Here is a 26,565-nt window from a genome sequence, read left to right on the forward strand (position 1 = left end):
ACATGAAGTAACTTTAAAAGTAAGAATGTACGATAATTGAATACAATGAATAAAAATTATACAAGGAAATCCAGAAGAATAACTTAAATAAAAACAAATAAAGTAGAAGTCATAATCGAATATTCTTATTATCACTCGTTTTTCAGAGAAATTGAAGAATATATGCCCCAGAGTATTGTTATATTGCCTGTTTGTATGTGTTTATACCGCGTTTGTATACCAATATTTTGATGCGATTTCGATGCTAATTTTTGTCAGCTCCTCAATGGGGTTTTTCATTCATTGTGTGGTAGCTTTGAGCTAGCGATTTTTCTGTACAAAAACAAAGAAAGAAACAAAGTCTGTGATGTATTTGCACATTCAATAGGTGTAATTCCTTTGTGTGTTTAGTTTTACAGTGAACTTCAACTGCAGTGTCAATAAACGACATTAAGCAAGCAAAATTTACTCTTACTGCTTGGTACAATGTTAGCACCTTAGCAGCCTGTTGTTGTGATCACATGGGCTTTAGATCCACTCCGATCCGATACGCGTTTTTGTTTTGTTTTGCTGACATCGGACCGATTTCGGATCTCAAAGATTGGATCAGTGTATGCCTGACAAGGATAATGGTCAGGAACTCGACAAAGATTTTATTTGAGAAGAAAACGACTGGGCTTTTGAAGCCTACTCCGCATTTGATTGGATACTGTATTTGTAGCTACATAATGGTGGGACTAACTATATGTCAGGGTTCACCACACAACATTAATAAAGGCTAATATTGACTCCAATGAAGTAGCTGGTGCTGTAGATCATCATCTTTAAGAAAATGACAATACTGAAAATACTGTTATACCTGATATTCTTAAACACAAAGATAATAGGGATGTAACGATATTGTATCTACAGTATATCTGACGCTTCGCTTTTATCGCTGTCTTAATCTCACAATATGATAATTATTGCTATATTGTGGGAAAGCTCACAGTATTACAGTACGACTCATGTTATTGCAGAAGGGTTCACGGTACAGGTGGGGCAAAGAGGCAGAAGCAGGGGAACTGAAAAACCTCGCTTTTTCTTGCTGACCGAATCCTTCTTAATAGGCTTTAGGAGTTTCTCAGTGTTTTCCCACGTTTTAGTGAAAAAGGCATCTTCATAAATCATATATTACCGTGCACCTCTATGCAATGTTTGCATTTGTATACGGTACCTCCAAAACTCTTTTATTGCTGCAGCAATAATCATGCTATGCTCACCATTGAAAAATTTACTGTTCACTCATTTAACAGTATTTATTGTCATATTTTCCTTATAACATTATAAATTAGATACTGCCTACTAACAATGATTTATTTGCTTGAGTCCAAAAATTCAAGTTATGTCAGAAACACAGGAAGACAAATAACAATAAATAAAACCATCACGGGACTTCTAGTTAGTTTATTTTCCTCCGCTTCGTGACATGGTAAAATGATTTATTTTTCTGAGCAGCCTCTGTGTAATGTTTTCATTTGAAATTTGGGCATTTATTTGAAGAGCGAGACGTATGTAAGATGATTAATTTTTGCATTGATGTCTGTATTTTTTGTATAGACTGGACCTATTGTTTCTTTTTTGGGACTAATGAAATATTTGGTGGAGGGAAATGTAACGGGAGTCGGAACCATTATTCCCTCTCTGTGATGTTCTTTCACCCACAACTTTTGACTTGAGAAAAAAAACTCACTAGAACACCACAAAGGAGTGATACTATTACAATCTTTCTTTTCCTTTCGGCATGTCCTGTCAGGGGTCGCCACAGCGTGTCATCCTTTTCCATGTAAGCCTATCTCCTGCATCCTCCTCTCGAACACCAACTGCCTTCATGTCTTCCCTCACGACAGCCATCAACCTTCTCTTTGGTCTTCCTCAAGCGCTCTTGCCTGGCAGCGCCATCCTCATCATTCTTCTACCAATATACAGACTCTCTCTCCTCTGGACGTATCCAAACCATCGAAGTCTGCTCTCTATAATGTTGTCTCCAAAACATCTAACCTTGGCTGTCCCTCTGATGAGCTAATTTCGAATTTTATCTAAACCTCAATATCTTAATTTCCGTCACCTCCAGCTCTGCTTCCTGTTGTCTCTTCAGTGCCACTGTCTCTAATCCGTACATCATGGCTGGCCTCACCACTGTCTTGTAGACTTTGCCCTTCATCCTAGCAGAGACTCTTCTTTCACCTAACACACCTGACACCTTCCTCCACCCATTCCAACCTGCTTGGACCCGTTTCTTCACTTCCTGACCACACTCACCATTGCTCAGGGCTGATCCCTGATGCAGTCCCACCTCCACCTTAAATTCCTTTGTCACACCTATAGCACACCTCATCACTGTTCTGTTGCCCTCGTACATGTCCTGTATTATTCTAACATACTTCTCTGCCACTCCAGACTTCCGCATGCAGTAACACAGTTCCTCTCTGGGTACTCTATCATAGGCTTTCTCTAGATCCACAAAAACACAATGTAGATTCTTCTGACCTTCTCTGTACTTTTCAATCATCTGTGGTACTCTTTCTAGGCATGAAACCATACTCTTGCTCATAAATACTCATTTCTGTCCTGAGACTAGCCTCCACTACTCTTTCCCATAACTTCATTGTGTAGCTCATCAACTTGAGTCCTTTATAGTTCCCACAGCTCTGCACATAACCCTTGTTCTTAAAAATGGACACCCGCACACTTTTCCTCCATTCTTCAGGCATCTTCTCATCCGCTAGTATTCCATTGAACAAGCTGGTCAAAACCTCCACAGCCACCTCTCCTAGATGCTTCCATACTTCCACAGGAATGTCATCAGGACCAACTGCCTTTCCATTTTTCTTCCTCTTTAATGCCTTTCTAACTTTCCCCTTACTAATCATTGCCACTTACTGGTCCACCACAGGACCTTCTTCTATTCTTCCTTCTCTCTTATTTTCCTCATTCATCAACTCCTCAAAGTATTCTTTCCATCTATCCAACACACTACTGGCACCAGTCAACACATTTCCATCTCGATCCTTAATCACCCAAACCTGTTGCACATCCTTCCCATCTCTATCCTTCTGTCTACCCAACCTCTGGAGATCCTTTTCTCCTTCTTTAGTGTCCAACCTGGCATACAGGTCATTATATGCCTTGTTTGCCCTTTGCCACCACTACATTTGCACTATGTCGCATCTCAATGTATTCCTTTCGCCTCTCCTCGGTCCTCTCAGTGTCCCACTTCTTCTTAACTAACCTTTTTCCTTGTATTCCTTTTCCTTTCCTTCCACCACCAAGTCTCATTCTCTCCTTTCATGCTCATCAAACACCTGTTTGGAACATCCCATGGGTGAACAGGCTGATTGGGAACAGGTGGGTGCCATGAGTGGGTATAAAATCCGAATCAGAATCCTCTTTATTTGCCAAGTGGATCCAAAAAACACACAAGGAATTTGTCTCAGGTAATTGGAGCCGCTCTAGTACGACAACAGACAGTCAATTGACAGAAAACACTTTTGAGACATAAAGACATTGAGAAAAAGAGTCACTCAGCAATAAAGGGTTGCTAGTTATCTGGTAATGCCAGTACATTTTTTATTTATTTATTTATTTATTTTTTTACAATTGTGCAAAAGATGCAGAGTCCTCTCGCACTTAGAGCAGTTTGAATGACTAATATTACAATAGTCCGGTGCAATGACCATTGTGCCAAGGGTGCCGAGACTTCAAGCGAGTAGTACGATAATCTGAGACAATGTTGATTGTGCAAATGTTGCAGATACTCCTCAATCAGCGTGCAAATGGAGCAGATGCTACTCTGGCATGAGTGGCCAGTATTGGTCAACAACAGATATGCAAATAGTGCAGCATGGTGAGACTACTACAATGAGTGCACGAGTAATATATAATTGGCCCGACAGTTTGACAACAAACTCAAGACAAAATTGTCAGGATGCTGCAATGGAATTGTAGGTTAGGTTTTAAGAAGTTGATTGGAGGAGGGAAGAAGCTGTTGGAATGTCTACTAGTTCTAGTTTGCATTGATCGGTAGCGCCGACCTGAGGGAAGGAGCTGGAAGAGCTTCCCTGAATTGCTCAGTCATTCACAAGCAAAGATGGGGCGAGGTTCACATCTTTGTGAACAAGTACGTGAAAAAATAGTCCAACAGTTTAAGTACAATGTTCCTCAACGTACACTTGCAAGGAATTTAGGGATTTCATCATCTACGGTCCATAATATCAACAAAAAGTTCACAGAATCTGGAGAAATCACTGCATGTCAGCGGCAAGGCCGAAAACCAACATTGAATGCCCGTGACCTTCAATCCCTCAGGCGGCACTGCATCAAAAACCGACAATGTGTAAAGGATATCACCACATGGGCTCTGGAACACTTCAGAAAACCAATGTCAGTAAACACTGTTTGGCACTACATCCGTAAGTGACGGTGTGAATGTGAGTCGAATGGTTGTCCGTGTCTATATGTGCCCTGCAACTGACTGGCGACCAGTTCAGGGTGTAGTCCGTCTTTCGCCCGAAGTCAGCTGGGATAGGCTCCAGCGTCCCGCGACCCTAACAAGGATAAGCGGTGTTGAAAATGGATGGATGCCTGTGACAATAAAGTTGATCAGTTTGAACATTAAATATCTTGTCTTTGTTGTGTATTCAATTAAATATAGGTCAAACTTGATTTGCAAATCATTCTATTCTGTTTTTATTTATGTTTAACGCAACGTCACAATTTTATTCAAATTGGGTTGTAATTTCCAATCCTTTTGGAATTGTTTGTTGCATTATATATGTACAATATGTGGAAAACAACCATATAATACAATGGTGACCTAATGACAAATGTGCACAATTTAGCCTGTATCGTTTTACAAAAATAATGCTAATTTTATTGCTGTGTTTGCAGCTTGTGGAATTGGCTATTAAGTGAATCAATTAAGTGTCAAACATAATAATAACGCAACGTGTGATGTGACTTGTGCTGCGAAGCACTAAAATAAAACAACCCACTGACTTTGTACACCAGAGCACACATAGAAACTATTTGTGCTGCAGAGCACACAAAAAATAAATAAATAAAATAAATTCCACTCGAGAAATCGAGATTTGATAAAGTGACATATGGATTGGATTGCTTTTTCTGATCCATGCCCACTTTAGCAAAACACAAAAAACAGAAAACATTTGCGAGGTCGGCAATCAAATGTCAGTTTATATTGGATGGAATTTGGCCCAAAACAATTCTGTAATTAACAGCTTGCAAAGAAAAAAAAATTGCATGATCAGTCCAGTTTTGAATAACCACTCAAATACTGGACAAATACTGTCAACAGCGTCCATGTAATTCGATGCTGTATGCTGTTGAGGGCGATAAGGTAACTTTGGTTTAATTTGAATCGGTGGACATACAAGCTTGTACATGAAGTCCAATCGCAAGAAGAACCTAATGCATATCATGTATGCATACCATGAAAAATCTGTGTGCATTTTGAGGTTTTTTTTAAAAGGTGCCCAGTCGGTCGCACCGACAAAAGACGCTCAAGCTGCACAGTCACGATGAAGAGGGGGGAAAAAAATTGCTGATATTGACTAAGTTGTTCAAGTCTTTTTCTCAAAATATCGTAATGCAACGCAGTTTGCAACATATGACATACCATTTAAGGATTAAATATATGTTTATGTTGAAAGTGTTAGAATTGTACTATATTTAACTGATTATTATTCCAATCTAACAAAATCGTAATTCAATCAATATTATTATTTTGGTGAGCATTAAATTGCATTATTCTAAGATTTTGAGCAGCCTCCTTTTCTCTTTTTTTTCCCCAAATGCAATCTGCCTGTCATCAGTATGCCATTCCTTTTGAGGCCCCAAAGCCTCGTTCTCACCACCTCAGAAAAAAACAAAACAGCATGCGTCTCTCTCTCTCTCTCTCTCACACACACACACTCACACACACACACACACACACACACACACGCGCACACACACACACAGAAACACACCAGTTCATCACTGATCCAAAAAAAAAAAATAATAATAATAATTTTCTCTCAATTTATTTTCTCTGTCACAAGTGAACAACAGATATTCCTGAACTCGATTAACAAACCTCTAGTGACAGGTAAATCTAATGAAACAAAGCACACTATACCTTGAATAGTAGTTTTACATATTAACAACAACTTAACCAAACAATGCAATTTCACCAAACACTTGACCAAGATTCCACTAGTCATCTCTCAAATACCACACACATACATACACACACCAGTAATCAGCCGACAGCACAGTCACTCACGCCAAGTCGTTTTCGTCCATAGTTTGAGCACACCGTCTTGTTAGTTAGATAGTCGTATGCTTTCAGTCTCAAATACCTTTAAAGCTTTACTTGTCATTTTAATTTATGGAAATCATTTGGTGTTACATTTTAATGCATAAATGATAGTGGTGTTTGATGATAGTGCATTCTGCAAGGTCAGGCAGGGTGGGAGGGAGGTGACTGATCTTGTGAGGTGACAGGGGTTGCAGCAGACTGTCTGGAGAGGAGGGGGCTGCAGAAGTGCAGGCTGTGCTGTGCTCCCTGAGGACTTTAAACCCTTCCTTAGTTGCTTTTACAGACATTAAGACGCAAGACCCAGTGTTATGTTCTAGGTCCAGGGAAAACCTAGAACATAACCTGATCTTATTCTTCCAATCTTCCCACTCCCAAGTAAGGCCAAGGCCACCAAGTCACACGGTTGATAATGTTTATTAAATCTACAGAGGGAGAAATACGGCAACACAACAAACAAAACAGAACTAAACAAACCTATGTGTCTGTTCTCAAAACAAAGATGAAAAATGAAAGACACCCCGTTACCTCCTTCCCAAAAAAGGAGAAAAGGGGATAAACAAATACGGCTTCTTCCTCCTACCAATAGACAATGGCATTGACAGTTACAAAATACAAGTCCAATCAAAGCATATCCAAGTTGGGAGGGAAAGATCAGGAACCCCATACTATAACCGTCTCCTGGTTCGAAAAACCTCTGGTCCCTCCTCTGGCCAATCCCCCGGTGGCAATCAAATCAATGCAGCTAATCAGCAGGTCCCACCTGTTCACAATCGGGACACACATATCCCTGCACCCACATTCACACAACCAAAGGGGAACAATCTCCCAAAAAAGAACAGTCATGAGCAATTCAATATAAAACAACCAGACATGGTCGTAACACCCAGTCACCGTCTTTTAACACGGTGTTGCTTTGAGAGCTACTCCCATTCAAAATTGTCGGTTATCAAACCCGCCTGTCTCATTGGACTCTAAACCCGCTTGTTGCTTTAAAGGAGTTTTAAATCTGTTTGTTGCTTTTACAGACACTAAACTTCTCCCAACCTTTGAAAGGTAGTATTCCCTGGGACTCTAAACCTGGCAGTTTTAGGATTCTCAATGGAAGTTGGAGAGAGCAACTACCAAATAATACTGAGCAGAACAAAGAGAAGATTGCTTCAAATCCAGTGCACCATATGAAATGTGAAATGGTCCACTTTTCAAGTAAATAGCATTTTCTGGTTTAGAAAACAGCAGAGGTGTGTTCAGATCCTGAGGTGATAGTCGACATCCAGAGCCCCGGCAGCCCCCCAGTCCTAATTCTTTGGGTGGAGGCAGGACAAGGGCGTTGTTCCTGGATGATCAATCACTCCAGGGGTCCCCTGGATCAGTGCAAAGCACGTCTTCATTGCACAGAATAGCGAACTTTAGATCAATCCTAGGATCGCATCCTAATTGCCACTTTTCTGTTGGAAAATTCTCTTTTAGAGAATAATTAAGAAATAAATCATGTCTTTATGTGTATTTTTAATACAAAGAGTTAAGCACATGCTGTTTACATCTTTATTTGCTAAGTATGTCAAAAACACCCAAGGAATTTTTCTCCGGTAGTTGGAGCCGCTCTAGTACGACAACAGACATTCAATAGAACACTGATTAATAGAACAATAGTCCGGTACAATGACCATGGTGCAAAGGGCGCAGAGACTTCAAGAAATGGATGCAGTTTAAAGTGACGAGTAGTGCGATAATCTGGGACAATGTCAATTGTGCAAATGGTGCATATGCTACTCAGCCACATGAGTGGCCAGTATTATTCAACATCAGATTAGCAAAAAATGCAGAGTGGCGAGACTACTACAGTGAGTGCAAGAGTAATGCATAACTGGTCCGACAGAGATGTGACAACAATCTCAAGACAAAATTGGCAGGATGCTGCAATGGAATTGTAAATTAGCTGTTTAAGAAGTTAATGGTATGATGGAAGAAGCTGTTGGAATGTCTGCTTGTTTTAGTTTGCATTGTTCGGTAGCACCTACCTGAGGGAAGGAGCCGGAAAAGTTGGTGACCAGGATGTGGAGGGTCCAAGAGGATTTAGCATGCTCTTAGTTCTGGCAGCGTGCAAGTCCTCAAGGGTGGGTAGGGGAGGTACCGACAATCTTTTCAGCAGTTTTGATTGTCCGTTGCAGTCGGAGTTTGTCCTTTTTTGTAGCAGCACCAAAACAGAATGGGATGGAAGAACGCAGGACTGATTCGATGACTGCTGTGTACAACTGCCTCAACAGCTCGTGTGGCAGGCCGTGCTTCCTCAGAAGCCGCAGGAAGTGCATCCTCTGCTGGGCCTTTTTGAGGACGGAGTTGATGTTGGTCGCCCACTTCAGGTCCTGAGAGATTGTAATTCCCAGGAACTTGAAGGTCTCGACGGTTGACACAAGACAGCTGGACAACGTGAGGGGCAGCTGTGGCGAAGGATGCCTCCTGAAGTCCACGATCATCTCTACAGTCTTGAGCGTGTTCAGCTCCAGGTTGTGTCAGCCGCACCACAGCTCCAGCCGCTCCACTTCCTGTCAATATACAGACTTGTCAACATCTGAAAAGGATGACACGCTTTGGGATGAAGAATGACACAAAATTCCTTCTAAACTAAAATATTGATGCCAGCCCACTATACAATAATGTGAAAAATAATGAAAGCAATACCACTGTTAGAATTATACAAACTCCATACAGGCGGGGGCGGGATTTGAACCCCAGTCCTTAGAACTGTGAGGCAGATGTGCTCACCAGTTGTCCACCGTGCCGCCACTGTTTTAATTAAATTATTATTTTATTCAAAACAATGTGCCTTTTAAAAGTGACAAATCAAAAGGTGCTTAGTCAAAACAAAGTGGTTGTCATAAATTAAGATAAAAAGAAAGGAAATGACTCCAGCAAAACATGACATGTTTAAAAGTACAGTAAGTGTTAATGTTACCATATTTTCAATCGTGGTCATTTCTAGAGGGTGGATAGAGTGTTTTGGGTCTTCATGTTATTATATTCAAGGGACTGGTAAGCATATCCGCCTCACAGTTCAGAGCTCTTGGGTTCAAATCCGGCCTCCATCCTTCCCGTGTGGAGTTTGCATGTTCTCCCCACTCCTGTTTCCTTCCACATTACAGAATGCATGATAGGTTAATTGAAGACTCTAAATTGTCCATATATATATATATACAACCCCAATTCCAATGAAGTTGCGACGTAGTGTTAAACATAAATAAAAACAGAATACATTGATTTGCAAATCATCTTCAACCTATATTTAATTGAATACACTACAAAGACATATTTAATGTTCAAACTGATAAAACTTATTGTTTTTAGCAAATAATCCATCCATCCATCCATCCATTTTCTGTGCTGCTTATCCTCACAAGGGTCACGGGAGTGCTGGAGCCTATCCCAGCTGTCATCGGGCAGGAGGTGGGGTACAACCTGAACTGGTTGCCAGCCAATCACAGGGCACATATAAACAAACAACCATTCGCACTCACATTCACACCTACGGGCAATTTAGATACACATCTCCTAATACAACTCATTTCATGATCAAGGAGTTTTTAAACTTTTAACGTATCTGTGTATAATACGCCCTATTGACTTATGAAGATGTTTTATATGTATGTTATATTACAAATTATACACGAAAAATTACGGTAGTTATTAAAATAAATAATTTAAAAAACGTTTAAAACATTACTACTCACTACTCTACTCACTCATGGGCACCGCCATTTTTAGGTCTTTCCAATTTGTGAAAATGTGCTGTACGTTCACCATTTCATGCCTGGTTTATTTCCTAAGAAAACCATCCAGTTAGTAAATATTCAGCAACGAGAAGCTACGTATTCAATTTGATTACATGTCCAAAAGCTACATAATAAACCATGATCATGAAGGTCATCCTTTACACGTACTTACCGAGTTGTGAGCCGATCTGGATTTCTTCTTGCTGATCTTTTTTAAGAAATTTATTTACAATGCTCTTACTCTTCGCTACACTTCCTCTGATGGCCGCTGCATTTTTTCCATCTCAGCCATGGTGTACACAGGATCGAATGATTAAATCCATCGCTCTCAACAATCTCTCAGCCGACGCAATTGAATAGCCCACTGTATTAGCAGTCAATGCACTTTATTTTGGGGGTTGGGGGGTTTAGTTTCCTCTTCAATGAGACGAAAATGAAAAAAAAAAACAAGAGTTGAAGTGAAAAGGAGTATTCACATGCTAATACAGTATTATGCTGGTTGGTTGGATGCCATGTTAATTTTGGAATCAGCCCAATTTAACAGTCACCTCAACAAAGCTTGAAAATTAATATCTCATGTATAACATGCAAATGTTTTAATTTGATACATGGATGAACATCTGTTTTTCCAGTAAGAAGTAACTAATGACAGATAATATTGTTCTGAAGCTAAAGTTGAGGAAACAGTGCAGATGCAGAAATGCTAAGATGTTATACATCCATTCCCTGCATCAAAAATGCAAGCTTCCTTTTTAATTAAATGTCTGTGCCATGGGTCCATAACAGATCATATTGTTCGAATCTGTTGGTTGTGCAGAGCAACCATTGAATTAACAAATGTCTATAACTGCTTCAATATACTGTATACAGTAATTGTTTTGCGTTGCTAGGAAGGTGGACAAAGCTGCTTACGTCAAATAGAGGCACCTAAAATGAATACAATGTTTTTGTATTATAAAACATAAAATAATTTAAGATTCATCCTCATATTCTGGCTAAACAGGAGACACTATGAAAAAAATAAGTAGCAGTGCTGTAGCATGTTTAAAGCCCACTAAAAATGCCAACACTAACAACAGCTGTGAAAGAAAAATGGCATGTAGGTGCTTCTCCCCCTCTTCATAATGCATGGCTAACAAGACAAATGTCCCTGTCTTTTTGGCATGAATAATGCATGCATACCTTGCAGTTTCCAAACGACTGATGAGCCTTTTATCTGTGGAGGGATCACCTCCACTGAGCACTATGATGGAAAGGGGTAAACGTACATCCTTCAGCACAACAAACTGAAATTTTGAAATGTTTGTGGGAGATGAAACATACAACATATGTATGGCGATCCAATCCCCCGGCTACAGAAGCTGGCTCTAGGGACGTGGAATGTCACCTCTCTGGCGGGGAAGGAGCCCGAGCTGGTGTGCGAGGTCGAGACGTTCCGACTAGATATAGTCGGGCTCACCTCCACACACGGCTTGGGCTCTGGTACCAGTCCTCTCGAGAGGGGTTGGACTGTCTTCCACTCTGGAGTTGCCCACGGTGAAATGAAAATCAGCACCTCCAAATCTGAGACCATGGTCCTCAGTCCGAAAAGGGTGGATTTCCCTCTCCGGGTCGGGGATGTGATCCTGCCCGAAGTGGAGGAGTTAAAGTGACTTTGGTTCTTGTTCACAAGTGAGGGAAGAATGAAACGGGAGATCGACAGGCCAATCGGTGCAGCGTCTGCAATGATGCAGACTTTGTATCGGTCTGTTGTGGTGAAGAAAGAGCTAAGCCGAAAGGCAAATCTCTCAATTTAGCGGTCGATCTACGTTTCTACCCTCACCTATGGTCAAGAGCTGTGGGTCGTGACCGAAAGAACAAGATCACGGATACAAGCGGCCAAAATGAGTTTCTTCTGCAGGGTGTCCAGGTTCTCCCTTAGAGATAGGTTGAGAAGCTTGGTCATCCAGGAGGGGCTCAGAGGAGAGCCGCTACTCCTCCGCATTGAGAAGAGCCAGATGAGGTGGCTCGGGCATCTGATTAGAATGCCTCCTGGACGCCTCCCTGGTAAGGTGTTCTAGGCACATCCGATAATACAATAAAATTGCATGCTGGACGGTTGAAACTGATAGGTGGCGGTTTGTGTGTGAAATATCCAGTGAAAGAGAAGAGAAACTGAAGATGCAAGGATTGAGAAGCTCAATTATCACTGATTAAACTTAATTGATGAATTATGAGTCACTGTTGCAATGCATCAGCTGAGGATTCATAAAAAAACTAAATACAATATTGATTAGTGAAATGACTGATTGATGAGTGATTTCTAAAAATAAAATTCTCAAAAAGAGATAAGACACCTGGGAATTGCAATCCCCAAAAATGCATTACATGATGTCTATTTCATTTAGTGTTTGTTTTGGGGGTGTTCTGTCTCCTTTTGAGCAGGGTAAATACATGCTCCCTACCAGTGATGCTCAACTGGTAGGTCGGGACCCAAAAGTGGGTTGTGACCCATTTTGGGTGGGTTGTGGACAGCTAGTAAAAAAATTCACGTATTATTTCTTATTGAGATTTTTTTCGGCACAGTCGAGAGACATGCCAAGTTCCCACATGGAACATATTAGGTAAGGGACAGAAAATGTTATTCATTCCTACTCTAATCACTAGTTTGCTCCGTAAATAACTACAGTGCAGCTCAGCCTTTGGCTAGCATGCTTTTGGAGGTATGTCAAAGTCATTTGAAACGGTATTTAAAAATATAATGTACAGTACATGTTTTTTTCAGAGGCTATTTTGAAAAAGAAATAAATAAAAACTTATATAAAAGTGGGTTGCTACTTTGCAATGTTAGCAAAATGTGGGTCCCAGGGTGAAAAAGTTGAGAAGCAGTCCTCTATTACTGTAAGGTTTGTCTGGGAGGGGGGGGGGGAACCTTCCACTTCTTGCCCCTTTTGGTAGTTTATATATATATATATATATATATATATATATATATATATATATATATATATATATATATATATATATATATATAAGGCTCTAAGTTGGCAGCCAAAATGCTATTGATTCTCGGGAGGGCACAATCTCCCGGTTAACTGATAAACCAAGATATTGTTTCAAATGGTTAGCAATACTCAATAAATGTTTAGTTATCATAGCAAAATGTGTTACACTGAGTGCATTGCCCGTTGAAGAGTGGCACAGTGTTGTCATCTGAGTAACTTTATGACGAATGTAGCGTTGAATCTAGTGACCTATTCTCATTTTACTGAAGACGTTTAAAGACATAGACTCCATCATAGATGTAGTCAGAGTGGGAGATGTTCACTTTCTCCGGGTCCAATCTAAAGTGAATCGTGCTTACGATCATTCTAAATGTAACTATGCGTGTGTACTTTGCTGTAGCACGGCGGGCAACTGTGCCCCAAGGATGAGATAGAATTCATAGAGCAACACAGCCTGGTGAATCCAAAAGGGGGTGGGCTGCAACTGTGGATGTGTTTACAGCTGACTTCATTTGCCACCAATTAAAGCGACGCAATGACTGTCTCGACGGAGACGTCTCTGTGCCGAAGAGGACAATGTGTAATCGCAACTATCCGTGCGTGAGTGGTGCATTCTCATTGCTCTTTGCAGGTGTGGCAACAGACAATGTGAGCGGGTACCCTTATTAAATACAGAATGAGCGAGCTGGTGGTAACCAATGGCAACTTAAATATGTCGGCGAACCTCAGTAATTGTCTGCCTATGCCACGATCAAATTAACCAAAATCGCGTTAGACCAGAGGTACACCTTGCACTACTATGATTTAGACGTGGTCTGAGCAGGCGTAAATTTAGAACTACTTTCCTCCACCAAAGTATCACTCCGCTGAGCACATTGCCAAGGACACAGCCTCGCTGGACCAGAACGCCCAGCTTTGCCCAGACCAGTCTGCCAAATCATCTGGAAGCACTTAAACGAAAATCTGAATATGCCGGCATTTTTGCCCTGCCACAGACGTCCTGTCTATGAAAATAGAGCCCTTGATTAAAAATGGTTTCACTGACAAAAAGATTGTGTTAATTTTGTTAATGATTTCCTCAATATAAAATGTTCATGCCATTTAATCGTTGTGGTGGAGTACAAGGCAGAAGACAAGTTGACCCAAGTACAGGGAAGCAGGCAAGGCAAGGCAGGAGTCAGGGGAATCTCAACAATAGAATTGTCACAACAACAACAACAAAAACAAACATAAAAAAAGGTATTGGAGGAGGGATACTAAAAAAGATAAAAAATAAAATCACAAACAAAAGCATAAACAAGAGACACGGGAAAACAGGTAATCCAAAACCTGATCAGCAACAAACCAAAAAAATTAGCAGAAACCCAGATGATGACATTTCCCAAGAGTGTATATGCAAAGACACATTCTGGAGAAATTTCTTGCCTTGATAATAATTTCAGAATTTCAAAAATAATTTCAGAAATGCTATTGTGAAAGCATCTCTCTTTTCTAAGGAGTAAGGGCTTAGATTCAGTATTCAACATATAACCTCTCAGTGTGTCTTCAGTATTTAAAACAATGGCACATATCCTTATTATTGCTAGAATGCCCTTCTCCACGCAACTTCGAAGATTCATTCTTATGTTTGTTAGTCCTGAATACAGTTTTTTTCTCAGGGAGCAATATGTGATGTACTGTCCGACTCACTCATGATTTCTTGATTTTCTCTTTGTGTCTTTCCTCCAGTGGCCATTATGCTCAAAGATGATTATTTTGTGAGGGGAGCAGGCCTACCAGGGAGATTTAAGGCAGAGAAAGTGGAGTTTCACTGGGGGCCAAGCAACGGATCAGAGGGCTCTGAGCATAGCATCAAGGGACGGCGTTACCCAGTGGAGGTAAACACATTTATCGAGCTATAATGTGTTAACTTACAGTTTCAAGGTAATGTCCAGCGCTTTCAGGTTTTGAGGCTAAAGCATTTAGACTCTACAGTGATTGTCTCTCAGCTAATTTGTTTCGCTAACTCATTTCACATTCTCTTTTTTTCTGCCTTGGTATCGTTCCCATCACACAGTACGCAGAGTACAGAGTGACAAACAGGAAAGGAAATAACCAGCTAATGTAGATCGTGTAAGATCATCAACGCAATTCATGATGTGTAGTGGTCTTCCTATCATGGACACTGTGAATAATAATTAGGACGAATAGGAAGAAGCCCAATTATTTTACTGGGACAACAATGGATGAATATATTAACTAACAAACGCAGACTCAAAGTCAGACACTATTGTACAACATTCTGAGGGGAAATGCATTTCTAAATTACTGTCTCTCTCATGTGCCGTAATAAGATAAGCAAACAGTGAAACAGTTCTCACCCTGAAACAGCACTTGCTTCGATGCTCTTTCTATAGTGCGCCTGTACCAATAGTTGTTGAGGGATAAAGCAATAAGAAGTTTTAGTTAAACTTAATGAGGATATGCTGGACAGAAAATAGATAGGATTGATGTTTTATTTATTTGTTTGTTTATTTGTGGATTTGTTTGATAGAGTTTCATCAAGTGGAAATTAAATTTACACCCTGTTGTACATGGAAAACTAGATTACACACAATTAGGCAAGCAATGAGCAATGTAAAGGGGCTCACACAATGCTGCACCTCTTTAGCTAGAGTTGGGGGAGGAGAATCCTGAACCAGAATGCCTAACTGGTCAGGAAACAGACCAAAAACTAGTCACCATTCATTTTTAATTTTTGTCCGCAGCAGGACTCAAGCTGTGATCTTCCTGTTCCAAAGCCCAAACCTCTACAGATGAGCTACTCTTACCAAAAGAATTCACAATGATGAGAAATTATACATCTAACAATAATAATACACCTGTGAAAACATTTATCAGTGGAATCTCGCTAGCCTGTATCCTATGGCTGGCTCCTGCTAAAAACACGAGACAAGTTAGTGAAATTACTGGACTCATCGGAAACACTCGGCTCAGATGATTTGGTTCACATCGACTCGAGTTACTGGACAAATTGATATGATAATCGTTTCGTATCCGACTAAATTGAGTTTTACCTTCCAGAAAATCCCCAAACGTTAATAATGTATACTGAAATTAAAGTATTTTGGTCGCCATTAGCAAATCTCTAAGGACTTGGGCTTTTGAACTGGAGGGTGATGATTTTAGTCCCACAACTGAAGAATGAAAAACAAAATGCAACTAGTTGTTAGAGGGATGCTAGTAATGTTTCCTGACTGTTGAAACAATAGGAGCAACCCCCCAGCTCAAGACGTGCCACTCTATTGCACCCTGCTTTGACTCTAACATCTCTCCTTGGATGCTTGCATGTGTGTGATTTGATTCTCTGTGTGGTGTGCAGCACTATACAGCAGTGCGAGTTGAATTTCCTCTTGAGAGATCTCAACAAATTATTATTATTATGATTATTATTTAAATGGGGCACTATGGGAATGATGCATTCACTTTGGCACCTGATTTTTAAAGTTATTTTGCTTCCTTTTCAGAATCAGAATCATCTTTATTTGCCAAGTATGTCAAAAACACACGAGGAATTTGTCTCCGGTCGTTGGAGCTGCTCTAGTATAACAGACAGTCAATAGACAGAGAATACTTTTGAGACATAAAAAAAAACATAAAAACACAGTCACTGAGCAATAAAAGGTTACCAGTATTGTGGTAATGCCGGCACATTAAAAACATTTTTTTTCTTCTAACAGTTGATGATGATGCAGAGTTCTCTAGCAATTTAGAGCAGTTTGAAATGACTAATAGAACAGTAGTCTGGTGCAGTGATCATTGTACACATGGCGCTGAGACTTCAAGAAATGTATGCAGTTTAAAGTGACTAGTAGTGCGATTATCTGGGACAATGTCAATGGTGCAAATGGTGCAGATACGTCTCAAGCACATGAGTGCCCACTATTGGTCAACAACAGATATGCAAGTAGTGCAGGGTGGCGAGACTACTACAGTGAGTGCACGAATAATGTATAATGGGCCCAACAGAGATGTGACGACAAGCTCAAGACAAAAATTGGCAGCATGTTACAATGGAATTGTAAGTTAACTGTTTAAGAAGTTAATGGCAAGAGGGAAGAAGCTGTCGGAATGTCTGCTTGTTTTAGTTTGCATTGATCGATGCCGCCTACCTGAGGGACGGAGCTGGAAGAGGTGGTGACCAGGATGTGGAGGGTGCAGGAGGATTTTACATGCTCTTGTCTTAGTTCTGGCACCGTGCAAGTCCTCAAGGGCGGGTAGGGGGGTACCGACAATCTTTTCAGCAGTTTTGATTGTCAGTTGCAGTCAGAGTTTGTCCTTCTTTGTAGCAGCACCAAACCAGACTGTGACTGCCTCAACAGCTCCTGTGGCAGGCTGTGCTTCCTCAGGAACCGCAGGAACTACATCCTCTGCTGGGCCTTTTTGAGGATGGAGTTGATGTTGGTCTCCCACTTGATTGTAATTCCCAGGAACTTGAAGGTCTGGACGGTTGACAGAGGGCAGTTGGACAGCGTGAGGGGCAGCTGTGGCGAAGGATGCCTCCTGAAGTCCACGATCATCTCTACAGTCTTGAGCATGTTCAGTTCCAGGTTGTGTCGGCCGCACCACAGCTCCAGCCACTCCATTTCCTGTCGATGCGCTTTGATGAGACCAATGACTGTGGAGTCGTATGAAACGTCAGGAGTTTGACAGCCGGGTGTGTTGAGCTGCAGTCGTTCGTGTTGAGAGAGAAGAGCAGCGGAGAGAAGATACAACCTCGGGGCGCTCCAGTGCTGGTGGTGCGTGTAGATGAGGTGGTGTCCCCCAGCCTCACCTGCTGTGTCCTGCCTGTCAGGAAGCTGTAAATCCACTAGCGGATGGCAGGTGAGATGCTGAGTTGGAGAATCTCGGAGGAAAGGAGTTTGGGGATGATGGTGGCGAATGCAGACCTGAAGTCCACAAATAGGATCCTCTTGAAGGTCCCCGCGGCGACAAGGTGTTCGAGGATGAAGTGCACTCCCATGTTGACTGCGTCATCCGCAGACCTGTTTGCTCAGTAGGCAAACTGCAGGGCGTCTAGCAGGGGACCTGTGACGCTCTAGAGGTGGTCCAGCACGAGGCATTCAAAGGACTTCATGACCACAAATGTCAGGGTGACAGGACTGTAGTCATTCAGACCCAAGATTGCAGGTTTCTTGGGGACTCGGATGATGGTGGAGCATTTTAAACAGGATGGTACGTCACACAGTTTCAGAGATCTATTGGAGATCTGTGTGAAGACTGGAGCGGGCTGGTCCGCAGAGACTTTGAGGCAGGATGGGGACACAGTATCTAGGCCTGGCACATTGTTGATCTTTTGTAGTTGTAGTTGTAGTTGAAGACATCTCTCACATCCTGTTCGTGAATGGTCAACGCAGGAGGGGGAGTCAGAGGTGTGATGGTGGTTGGTGGTGGGGCTGAGTGGGTGTGGGTTGTGAAAATGTCCTTTTCAAATCTGCAGTAGAAGGTGTTCAAGTCATTGGCTCGTCCTTTATTGTTCTCAGCTTGGGGGGGATGGTCGCTTGTAATTGGTTCGTGATTGTAATGCATGCCAGACTGATTTAGCAGGAAACTGTTTTTCTAACTTTACTGCTACTACTTTCATTTCTCTTTGCGATGGTAATTTCTTTAGTCAGCTGGTTTCTAGCACAATTATACAGGCTCAGTCCTCACTTCGATATGCATGCACTTTAGCCTGGCGAAGTTGCTGAAGTTTGGCAGTGAACCACAGCTTGTTGTTATTGAATGTGCAAAATTACTTTTTTGGTACACGCACCTCTTCACTGAAACTAGATATATTACTAGATATACTGTAGTTTATAGTTGTTTTCTTTGCTAGATTTACCAGAGTTTTAGCAGCATACTCTTACAAATACGTTAGCAGTAAAACATCAATAATTTCTTTGAATGTTGCCCACTTAGAAGTTCCAGTGAAACCTTTCTAATATTGAGTTTCTTGGCCCACTGTGCTTGTTCTCCAGAAACAAACTTCTCTACTGCACAGATCTAATATTGGCGATATGGCTGGGAAAAGTCCATAAATGCCAGAGCTGCCCTGATATTTTTGGTAGGAGCTATGAAATTCTTGAAGCATGATGAGACTTACTTTGAGGAGTTGCGCTGCAGTCATGTGTGCGTCATTCACAATAATGTTCAGTAATTACAGCAGACAGTGAGTGAACTCTGACAAACTTGACTATGCCATTGTTGTCACAATGTGTTAACCTCCCCATCAGAAGTTCACATGCCATTGAATACCGAACACGGAAGAGTTGCGTAAACAGAACTCATTCATCTCTGGGCGCAGGATAGCTTTGCCCCAACATGCTCCTATCTCTTGTATTGAAGAGGAGCTACTGCCCTTGTACAATTTCTATGAGAGTCTATGGGGGAAGATTTCTGCACCCCAAGATGGAAACACGATGACAATTATTTGGGGGAAACAATCGGCGCTTGTTGTTTTGCACCTTCACTGCCAGCAAAAGTCACATTTTTATTGAGTGAAGAATGAACACTTTGACTTGCGCCACTTGTCTGTGATGCCATGACCATGTGACCATGAGGAGCTACTAATTTTAATAATTACAACAATTAATAATATTTTTCTTTTAAAGTGTTAACTTACAGTTTCAAGCTCATGTCTAGTGCCTGTATTGTTGGAGTGATTGGGGTTATAACCTATGCAGGGCCCAAGGGCCCAGATTACAAGTTAATAAACTACCACCACACTTACCAGTTTGTGTGTTTTCGTTTTCTCTCAGGAAATGGAAAACCAATCAAGAAACTCACACAGATAATATTTTGAGCCATTTATGGTTCTCAAAAGTCAGCAAATCATGTTGACAGAATTCTGGGCATTTTCTCTCCTGCCTAGAGCCGAACCTCGCGTCTGTGTTGAAGGCGGAGACAAAATGGCGCATCTTTCCCTGGTCGCCCCACAATTTGTATATGACAACACAAGTACAGGGAGGGCGATGTTTGTCCTCACAGCTGGCTTGTCTCCCAGTCATTCTGACCTGCTGTCTTCCCCCCTTTCTCTGGTGGATGACTTGTTTTCCTGTAGCTGTCAACTAGAACATTCCGCAGCCTTCCTCTTTTCCAAGATCCTGTAAACAACTTGTCCAAGCACACACACTGCAAACGTATTGCACAAGCTAGAATGTTTTCAAGGTTACTGTGGGGCCACTAGTGCAAGCAATCTCATACTGAATACTAAATCTGTGAATACTATAAGAATTGATAGCATAAAAATTCTATTGTATGGTTAATACAACAATTCATAAGATATATCTTCCATTCTATGACTAGTATAACAGTATGTGAATTGTTCTTTTATGAATAGAACAACAAAAATAAAGTTGAGTTGAGAGTTGGGAAAAATATTTTGAATTAATTCCATCTTTTAATCAAATAATTACATGCTCATGACGGAACCTGAAGTGTAAAAATATACACTTAGGGCTCTATTTTTATGAATAGCTTAAATCCAGCACTGCGCTTGGCGTAAATCTGCGAGGAGGCGGGCTTGCGCTTGGCGTAAGTCTGCGAGGAGGCGGGCTAGACCCTGATTTGGTTATTTCGTGGACCAGCATAACACCAGCACATTTAAAAATGGGACGTCTGCGCTGGTGTGGGCGTCACCACAGCTGACTTCAATGTAGTTCATTGGAAGTGGGTTTTTTCCTCCATCTTTAAAAATGGAGCAAATAGTATGTCAGACATCTCTATATGGGGAAGAGGACTCAGCGGTCCGTGTATGACTGGAGCATTGAATGATAGTGGGTAAGGTGATTAAATACAGAATGAGTTGGTGAAAAACCACTGGCAACTTAAATATGGCCACGGACTTCATTGATATCACCACCAATGATTGTTCGCTTGCACCCCCACCCCCTGTGGAATGATTATTATTATTTTTTAAAATTATAAATAAAATTAAAAAAAAGGGTTTAAATTGGGAGACCAACAATGCAGCCCTATTGGGGGCCACAAGCCAGTGCAAACTGTAGGCTGGTCAAAAGCCATTATAAATGCAGAGGGTTGCGTTAGGAAGGGCATCCGGCTTAAAACTTTGCCAAACAAATACGAGCGTTGAGCCAAAGAATTCTGTACCGGATCAGTTGTGGCCCGGGTTAACGACGTCCGCCACCGGCGCCGTTAACCTGCAGGGCGCTGGTGGAAATTCAGCTACTGTGGGTCGAAGAAGAAGAAGAGGTGGAAAGCGGATTCTTGGGCAGAAAGAGAAGAGGAAAGCACAGAGCCTAGAATTGAATGTGGGGACTTTGAATGTTGGGACTATGAGAGGAAAATCTCAGAAGTTGGTTACATGATGATTAGGAGAAAGGTTGATATATTGTGTGTCCAGGAGACCAGGTTGAAAGACAGTAAGGCTAGAAGTTTGGGGGAAGGTTTCAAATTATTTTACCCTGGCATAGATGGGAAGAAAAATGGAGTAGGGATTATTTTAAAGAAAGAGTTAGCTAACAATGTCTTGGAGGTGAAAAGAGTATCAGATTGAGTGATGAGGCTCATACTTGAAATTGAGGGTGTTATGTATAATGTGATTAGTGGCTATGCTCCACAGGTAGGATATGACCAAGAGGTGAAAGAGAAATCATGGAAGGAGCTAGACGAAGTCGTTCTGAGCATCCCAGACAGAGAGAAAGTCATGATTGGTGCAGATTGTAATGGACATGTTGCTAAAGGAAACAGGGGTGATGAAGAAGTGATGGATCTATACAAAAAAATTCAAGTTGGACAAAAGATTTTAAAAAGTTGCAACAAAATGACACAATCCAAAGAAATTCCAAAACAGTCAAGAAATAAAGCAATTGTCATCTATCAGTCTGGAAAGGATTACAAAGCCATTTCTCAAGATTTAGGACTCAAACGAACCACGGTGACCGCCATTATCCACAACTGGAGAAAACCTGGAACAGTGGCGAACCTTCCCAGGAGTGACCAGCCTACAAAAATTACCCCGAGCACTGCGAGGACTCATCCAGGAGGTCACAAAGGAACCCAGGGCAACATCTGAAGAACTGCAGGCCTTTCCTGCCTCAGTTAAGGGCAGTGTTCATGACTCAACAATAAAGAAAAGACTGGGCAAAAATGGCATCCATGGCAGAGTTCCAAGCATCCATCCATTTTCTTAGCCGCTTATCCTCACTAGGGTCGCGGGCGTGCTGGAGCCTATCCCAGCTGTCATCAGGCAGGAGGCGGGGTACACCCTGAACTGGTTGCCAGCCAATCGCAGGGCACATACACACAGACAACCATTCACACTCACAGTCACACCTACGGGCAATTTAGAGTCTCCACTTAATGCATGTTTTTGGGATGTGGGAGGAAACCGGAGTGCCCGGAGAAAACCCACGGAGGCACGGGGAGAACATGCAAACTCCACACAGTCGGGGCCGGGGATTGAACCCGGGTCCTCAGAACTGTGAGGCTGACGCTCTAACCAGTCGTCCACCGTGCCGCCGAGTTCCAAGCAGAAAGCAAAATATCAAACATATGGCACCATATGCGCTCTGGTGCATGTTGCGCATTCTATGAAAATAAAGCCTTTAAAGTTGTTTGTTGAAGGAATTGTAGAATTCGGAATGAAAACAAATCATTGCAATTGTCTAAATTATTTTAGTTTGGAAATATATACACTATATTGCCAGAAGTATTTGCTCCCCTGCCTTGACTTACATATGATTTTAAGTGATATCCAAATTCATATGGTATAAAATATGATTTTTTTTCTACCCTTTGCAGCTATAACAGCTTCAACTCTTGTGGGAAGGCTTTCAACAAGGTTTAGGAGTTAGTTTATGGTTTTTTTTGCCCATTATTCCAGGAGCATATTTGTGAGGTCGCTCCTGTACACTCGAAATCAACCCAAAGGTGTTCTATTGGGTTGAGGGCAGGATTTTGTGCAGGCCAGTGAAGTTCATCCATACCAAATTCTCTCATCCATTTCTTTATGGACCTGGCTTTGTGTACTGGTGCGCAGAGATGTTGGAACAGGAAGGGGTAATCCCCGAACTGTTTAACTGTCCAAAATCTCTTGGTATCCTGAAGCATTCAGAGTTCCTTCCACTGGAGCTCATTGGCTGATATTTTGGACATTTCCAATTTTGTGGGACCAGTTTGGAGATGGCCCCATCCTGTTCCAACATGACTTTGCATCAGTGCACAAATCAAGGTTCATAAAGGCATGGATGAGAGTTTGATGTGGATGAATTTGTCTGACCTCCACAATCCTGACCTCAACCCTATAGAACACCTTTGGATGAATTAGACTGTGTAACCTCACAAATGTTCTTCTGGAAACATCCCTAAACACCCTCCTAAACCTTGTGGAAAACCTTCCCAGAAGATTTTAAGCTGTTTTGACTGCAGAGGGTGGACCGATGTCATATTAAACCCTATGGATTAAGAATGGGATGACATTTAATTTTATATCTGAGTCAAGGCAGATGAGCGAATCCTTTTGGCGAGATAGTGTATATTACAATATACAACATGAACGACTTTTCAACTTAATATAACATTGTAACTCTCTTTTCCCAATCAGAATTCAGGCGGAATGGTGAGGGACTGGTTAGCACATCTGCCTCACAGTTCTGGGGACCGGGGTTCAAATCCCGGCCCCGCCTGTGTGGAGTTTGCGTGTTCTCCCTGTGCCTGGTTGGGTTTTCTCAGGGCACTCTGGTTTCCTCCCACATCCCAAAAACATGCGTGGTAGGTTGATTGAGGACTCTAAATTGCCCGTAGGTGTGAATGTGAGTGCGGATGGTTGTTTGTTTGTCTATGCCCTGCGATTAGCTGGCGACCGGTTCAGGGTGTACCCCGCCTCCCGCCCGGAGATAGCTGACTGAGGATAAGTGGTAAAGAAAATGGATGGATGGATGTTTCTTTGCATGGCTTCATTTTATAAAGTATGGCTAGACAACATTAAAATTTATATATAAGTATTTTCTATAGCATTTATCTTGTTCAAGGTCACTGACACATAATTTAGAGTTCCCGATTAAGCGGACATGACAATGTACTAAAAATAAATGTACAATGTACAAAAACAGTAATGTACTGAAACACAAATGAACAATATTTCTGCATAGGTAGCACATTTTTTCTATATGGCAGTGGGCAGCTTTGCATCACAAAAGAAAAGTTGCCCTGACCATTAGAGCACCACTTACACATTTGATACTTTTAGATTGCAAAAATGTTTTCTTACACAAATACACGTGTAAGAGTGACATTTGTGAGTTTATTGATACAGTATATTTGAAGCATCCTCAAACGATTTTGAGAGATACAACTGTTCATTGTGTTCATGGCATTGATGCATTATTTGCAAGCAAAACATTGCTTTATTATATTTAGACAAAAGTGTAATAAAAGGAAAAAAAATCAACTTGAAGGCTCTGATACAGTTTCATATTGCCATAGTTCCAACTGCGATAGCAGGATGTGATTGCAGTTGAGCTACTGATTCAGCTTTATTACCTGCCTTGTATATTGCACAATGCTATCTCTGTTGAAGAAGAATGAAAAACTAATATATGAACACACATGCATACATCCACACCACTATTTATGTGCACATTGTGAACAACAGAAAAAGATAGCATCAAGTATTACCTTAGAAGTACATTAAATTTCCTCTAACATTTTCAAGGTGCATGCTATTGAAAGTACAATTTGAGAAAGTTCACACAACACCAAAGACCACCGTTTACTAATGTACTTGGATGAGGAAAACTTACAATTGTGTCTGGTGACCAAAACAGTTCATGTCACACCCTGCTTATCTCCCATTACAACATTCAACTCTTCAATTAAAAATTAATAAATCAATAAATTAATTAATTAAATAAAAACTTCAATTCAATTCTGATGCCATTGTTTAAAATTGTATAAAACTGTGCCAGACACCGGTGTGACACCAGCCTTACTTGAGCAGCATTGCCCAGTAGACTTGCGACACTGCTGTCGGAATCATTTTCAAAGGCAATTATTTAAGCGAAACCTAATCTGCACACTTTCAGCCTGACCGATCCATTTTTAATAAACCATGATTACTGAAGTCAAATGTGCTGTTTTAGCAGGCAACCGTGCTACTGCGGTTCTGACACAAAATCGCTACAGTACAGCAGTTCGCAATCATTATTATCTAATAACATGACAAAAACCTAAAAATGTTCAATAAAACACATCGCACTCACCAGAGATGTGTATTGTTTGTAAACAAACTCCATCCTTTTTTGCTAGCTGTGTGTGTATGGTCCAATCGATCGAGCCAGCTACTGTACGTAGTTGTTGAAGTGGTAGCCATGGTAGCCTTGTACCAGCAACAAATATTGTCCGACTTACTGTTACACTGTACAGTTTGTCTTGAAAAGTCTGCCTTGAAAATGAATTTTTAACCATAATTTACCTTATGTTCGTCTCCTTGCTCAGCCACTGGCTTTATGTAATGCAGAGAAATTCCACTTGAGTAGCTTTAAGCTAATCAGAGAACAGAAAAATTCCATCACAAGGGTCCCGCAAGATACTGCTGTTTATTCAATCTGAAATCTAATTTTGGTTCAGAGTGGTTACAATTTTTTTTAAATAAATTGTGTGTATTTGGCATCGGCCAGCAATCCATCCACCCAGTTTCTGTACCGCTTATCCTCACTAGGGTTGCGGGCGTGCTGGAGCCTATCCCAGCTATCTTTGGGCGAGAGGCGGGGTACACCCTGAACTGGTTGCCAGCCAATCTCAGGGCACATATAAACAAACAACCATTCACACTCACATTCACACCTATGGACAATTTAGACTCTTCAATCAACCTACCACACATGTTTTTGGGATGTGGGAGGAAACAGCAGTACCCGGAGAAAACCCACGCAGATACGGGGAGAAGATGCAAACTCCACACAGGCGAGGCCGGAATTTGAAGTCCGGTTCTCAGAACTGTGAGGCAGATGTGCTAACCAGTCGTCCACCATGCCACCTGAATTCTGATTGGACCACAAAAAATTCAACCTTAAACTACTGCCGGCTGCTCAGCCCAGACACGCTATGAAATTAATACAAGAGACTGTTGAAAATTGATTAATGCAATTTTATGTAGGTTGTAAATGCAGGTCAGTGCTTTTCACAAGGGTTAGGCTAGCAGAGAAGGGTCCGAAGGCCCCTACTGCACGCGTCTGGTATATACACATACATACAGTGGGTACGGAAATTATTTAGACCCCCTAAAATTTGTCACTCTTTGTTATATTGCAGCCATTTGCTAAAATCATTTAAGTTCATATTCTTTCCTCATTAATGTGCACACAACACAACACCCCACATTGACAGAAAAAAAAACGGAATTGTCGACATTTTTGCAGATTTATTAAATAAGAAAAACTACAAAAAGTATCACAAAGGCGTTAGAACTAACCTCAATTCAGTCTTTGTGTGA

The 26,565-nt window shown here is 41.3% G+C and overlaps 1 protein-coding gene across 6 annotated transcripts in view; it reads left to right on the top strand.

Moving 5' to 3' along the window:
- The window catches only part of LOC133408831 (receptor-type tyrosine-protein phosphatase gamma-like), a 436,974-nt gene that overhangs the window by 222,051 nt on the left and 188,358 nt on the right, over nucleotides 1-26,565 (top strand). For all 6 annotated transcript variants that reach the window (XR_009769331.1, XM_061688097.1, XM_061688098.1 and 3 more), the window contains exon 4: nucleotides 14,820-14,968. Coding sequence is in view for 5 of the 6 variants with exons in the window: in XM_061688097.1 (XP_061544081.1) it covers nucleotides 14,820-14,968 (149 nt within the window). In the remaining variant the exon portion in view is untranslated. The remainder of the gene's footprint in view (nucleotides 1-14,819; nucleotides 14,969-26,565) is intronic.

This window comes from Phycodurus eques, chromosome 10 (genome assembly GCF_024500275.1).
Source record: "Phycodurus eques isolate BA_2022a chromosome 10, UOR_Pequ_1.1, whole genome shotgun sequence".
Taxonomy (NCBI): Eukaryota; Metazoa; Chordata; class Actinopteri; order Syngnathiformes; family Syngnathidae; genus Phycodurus; species Phycodurus eques.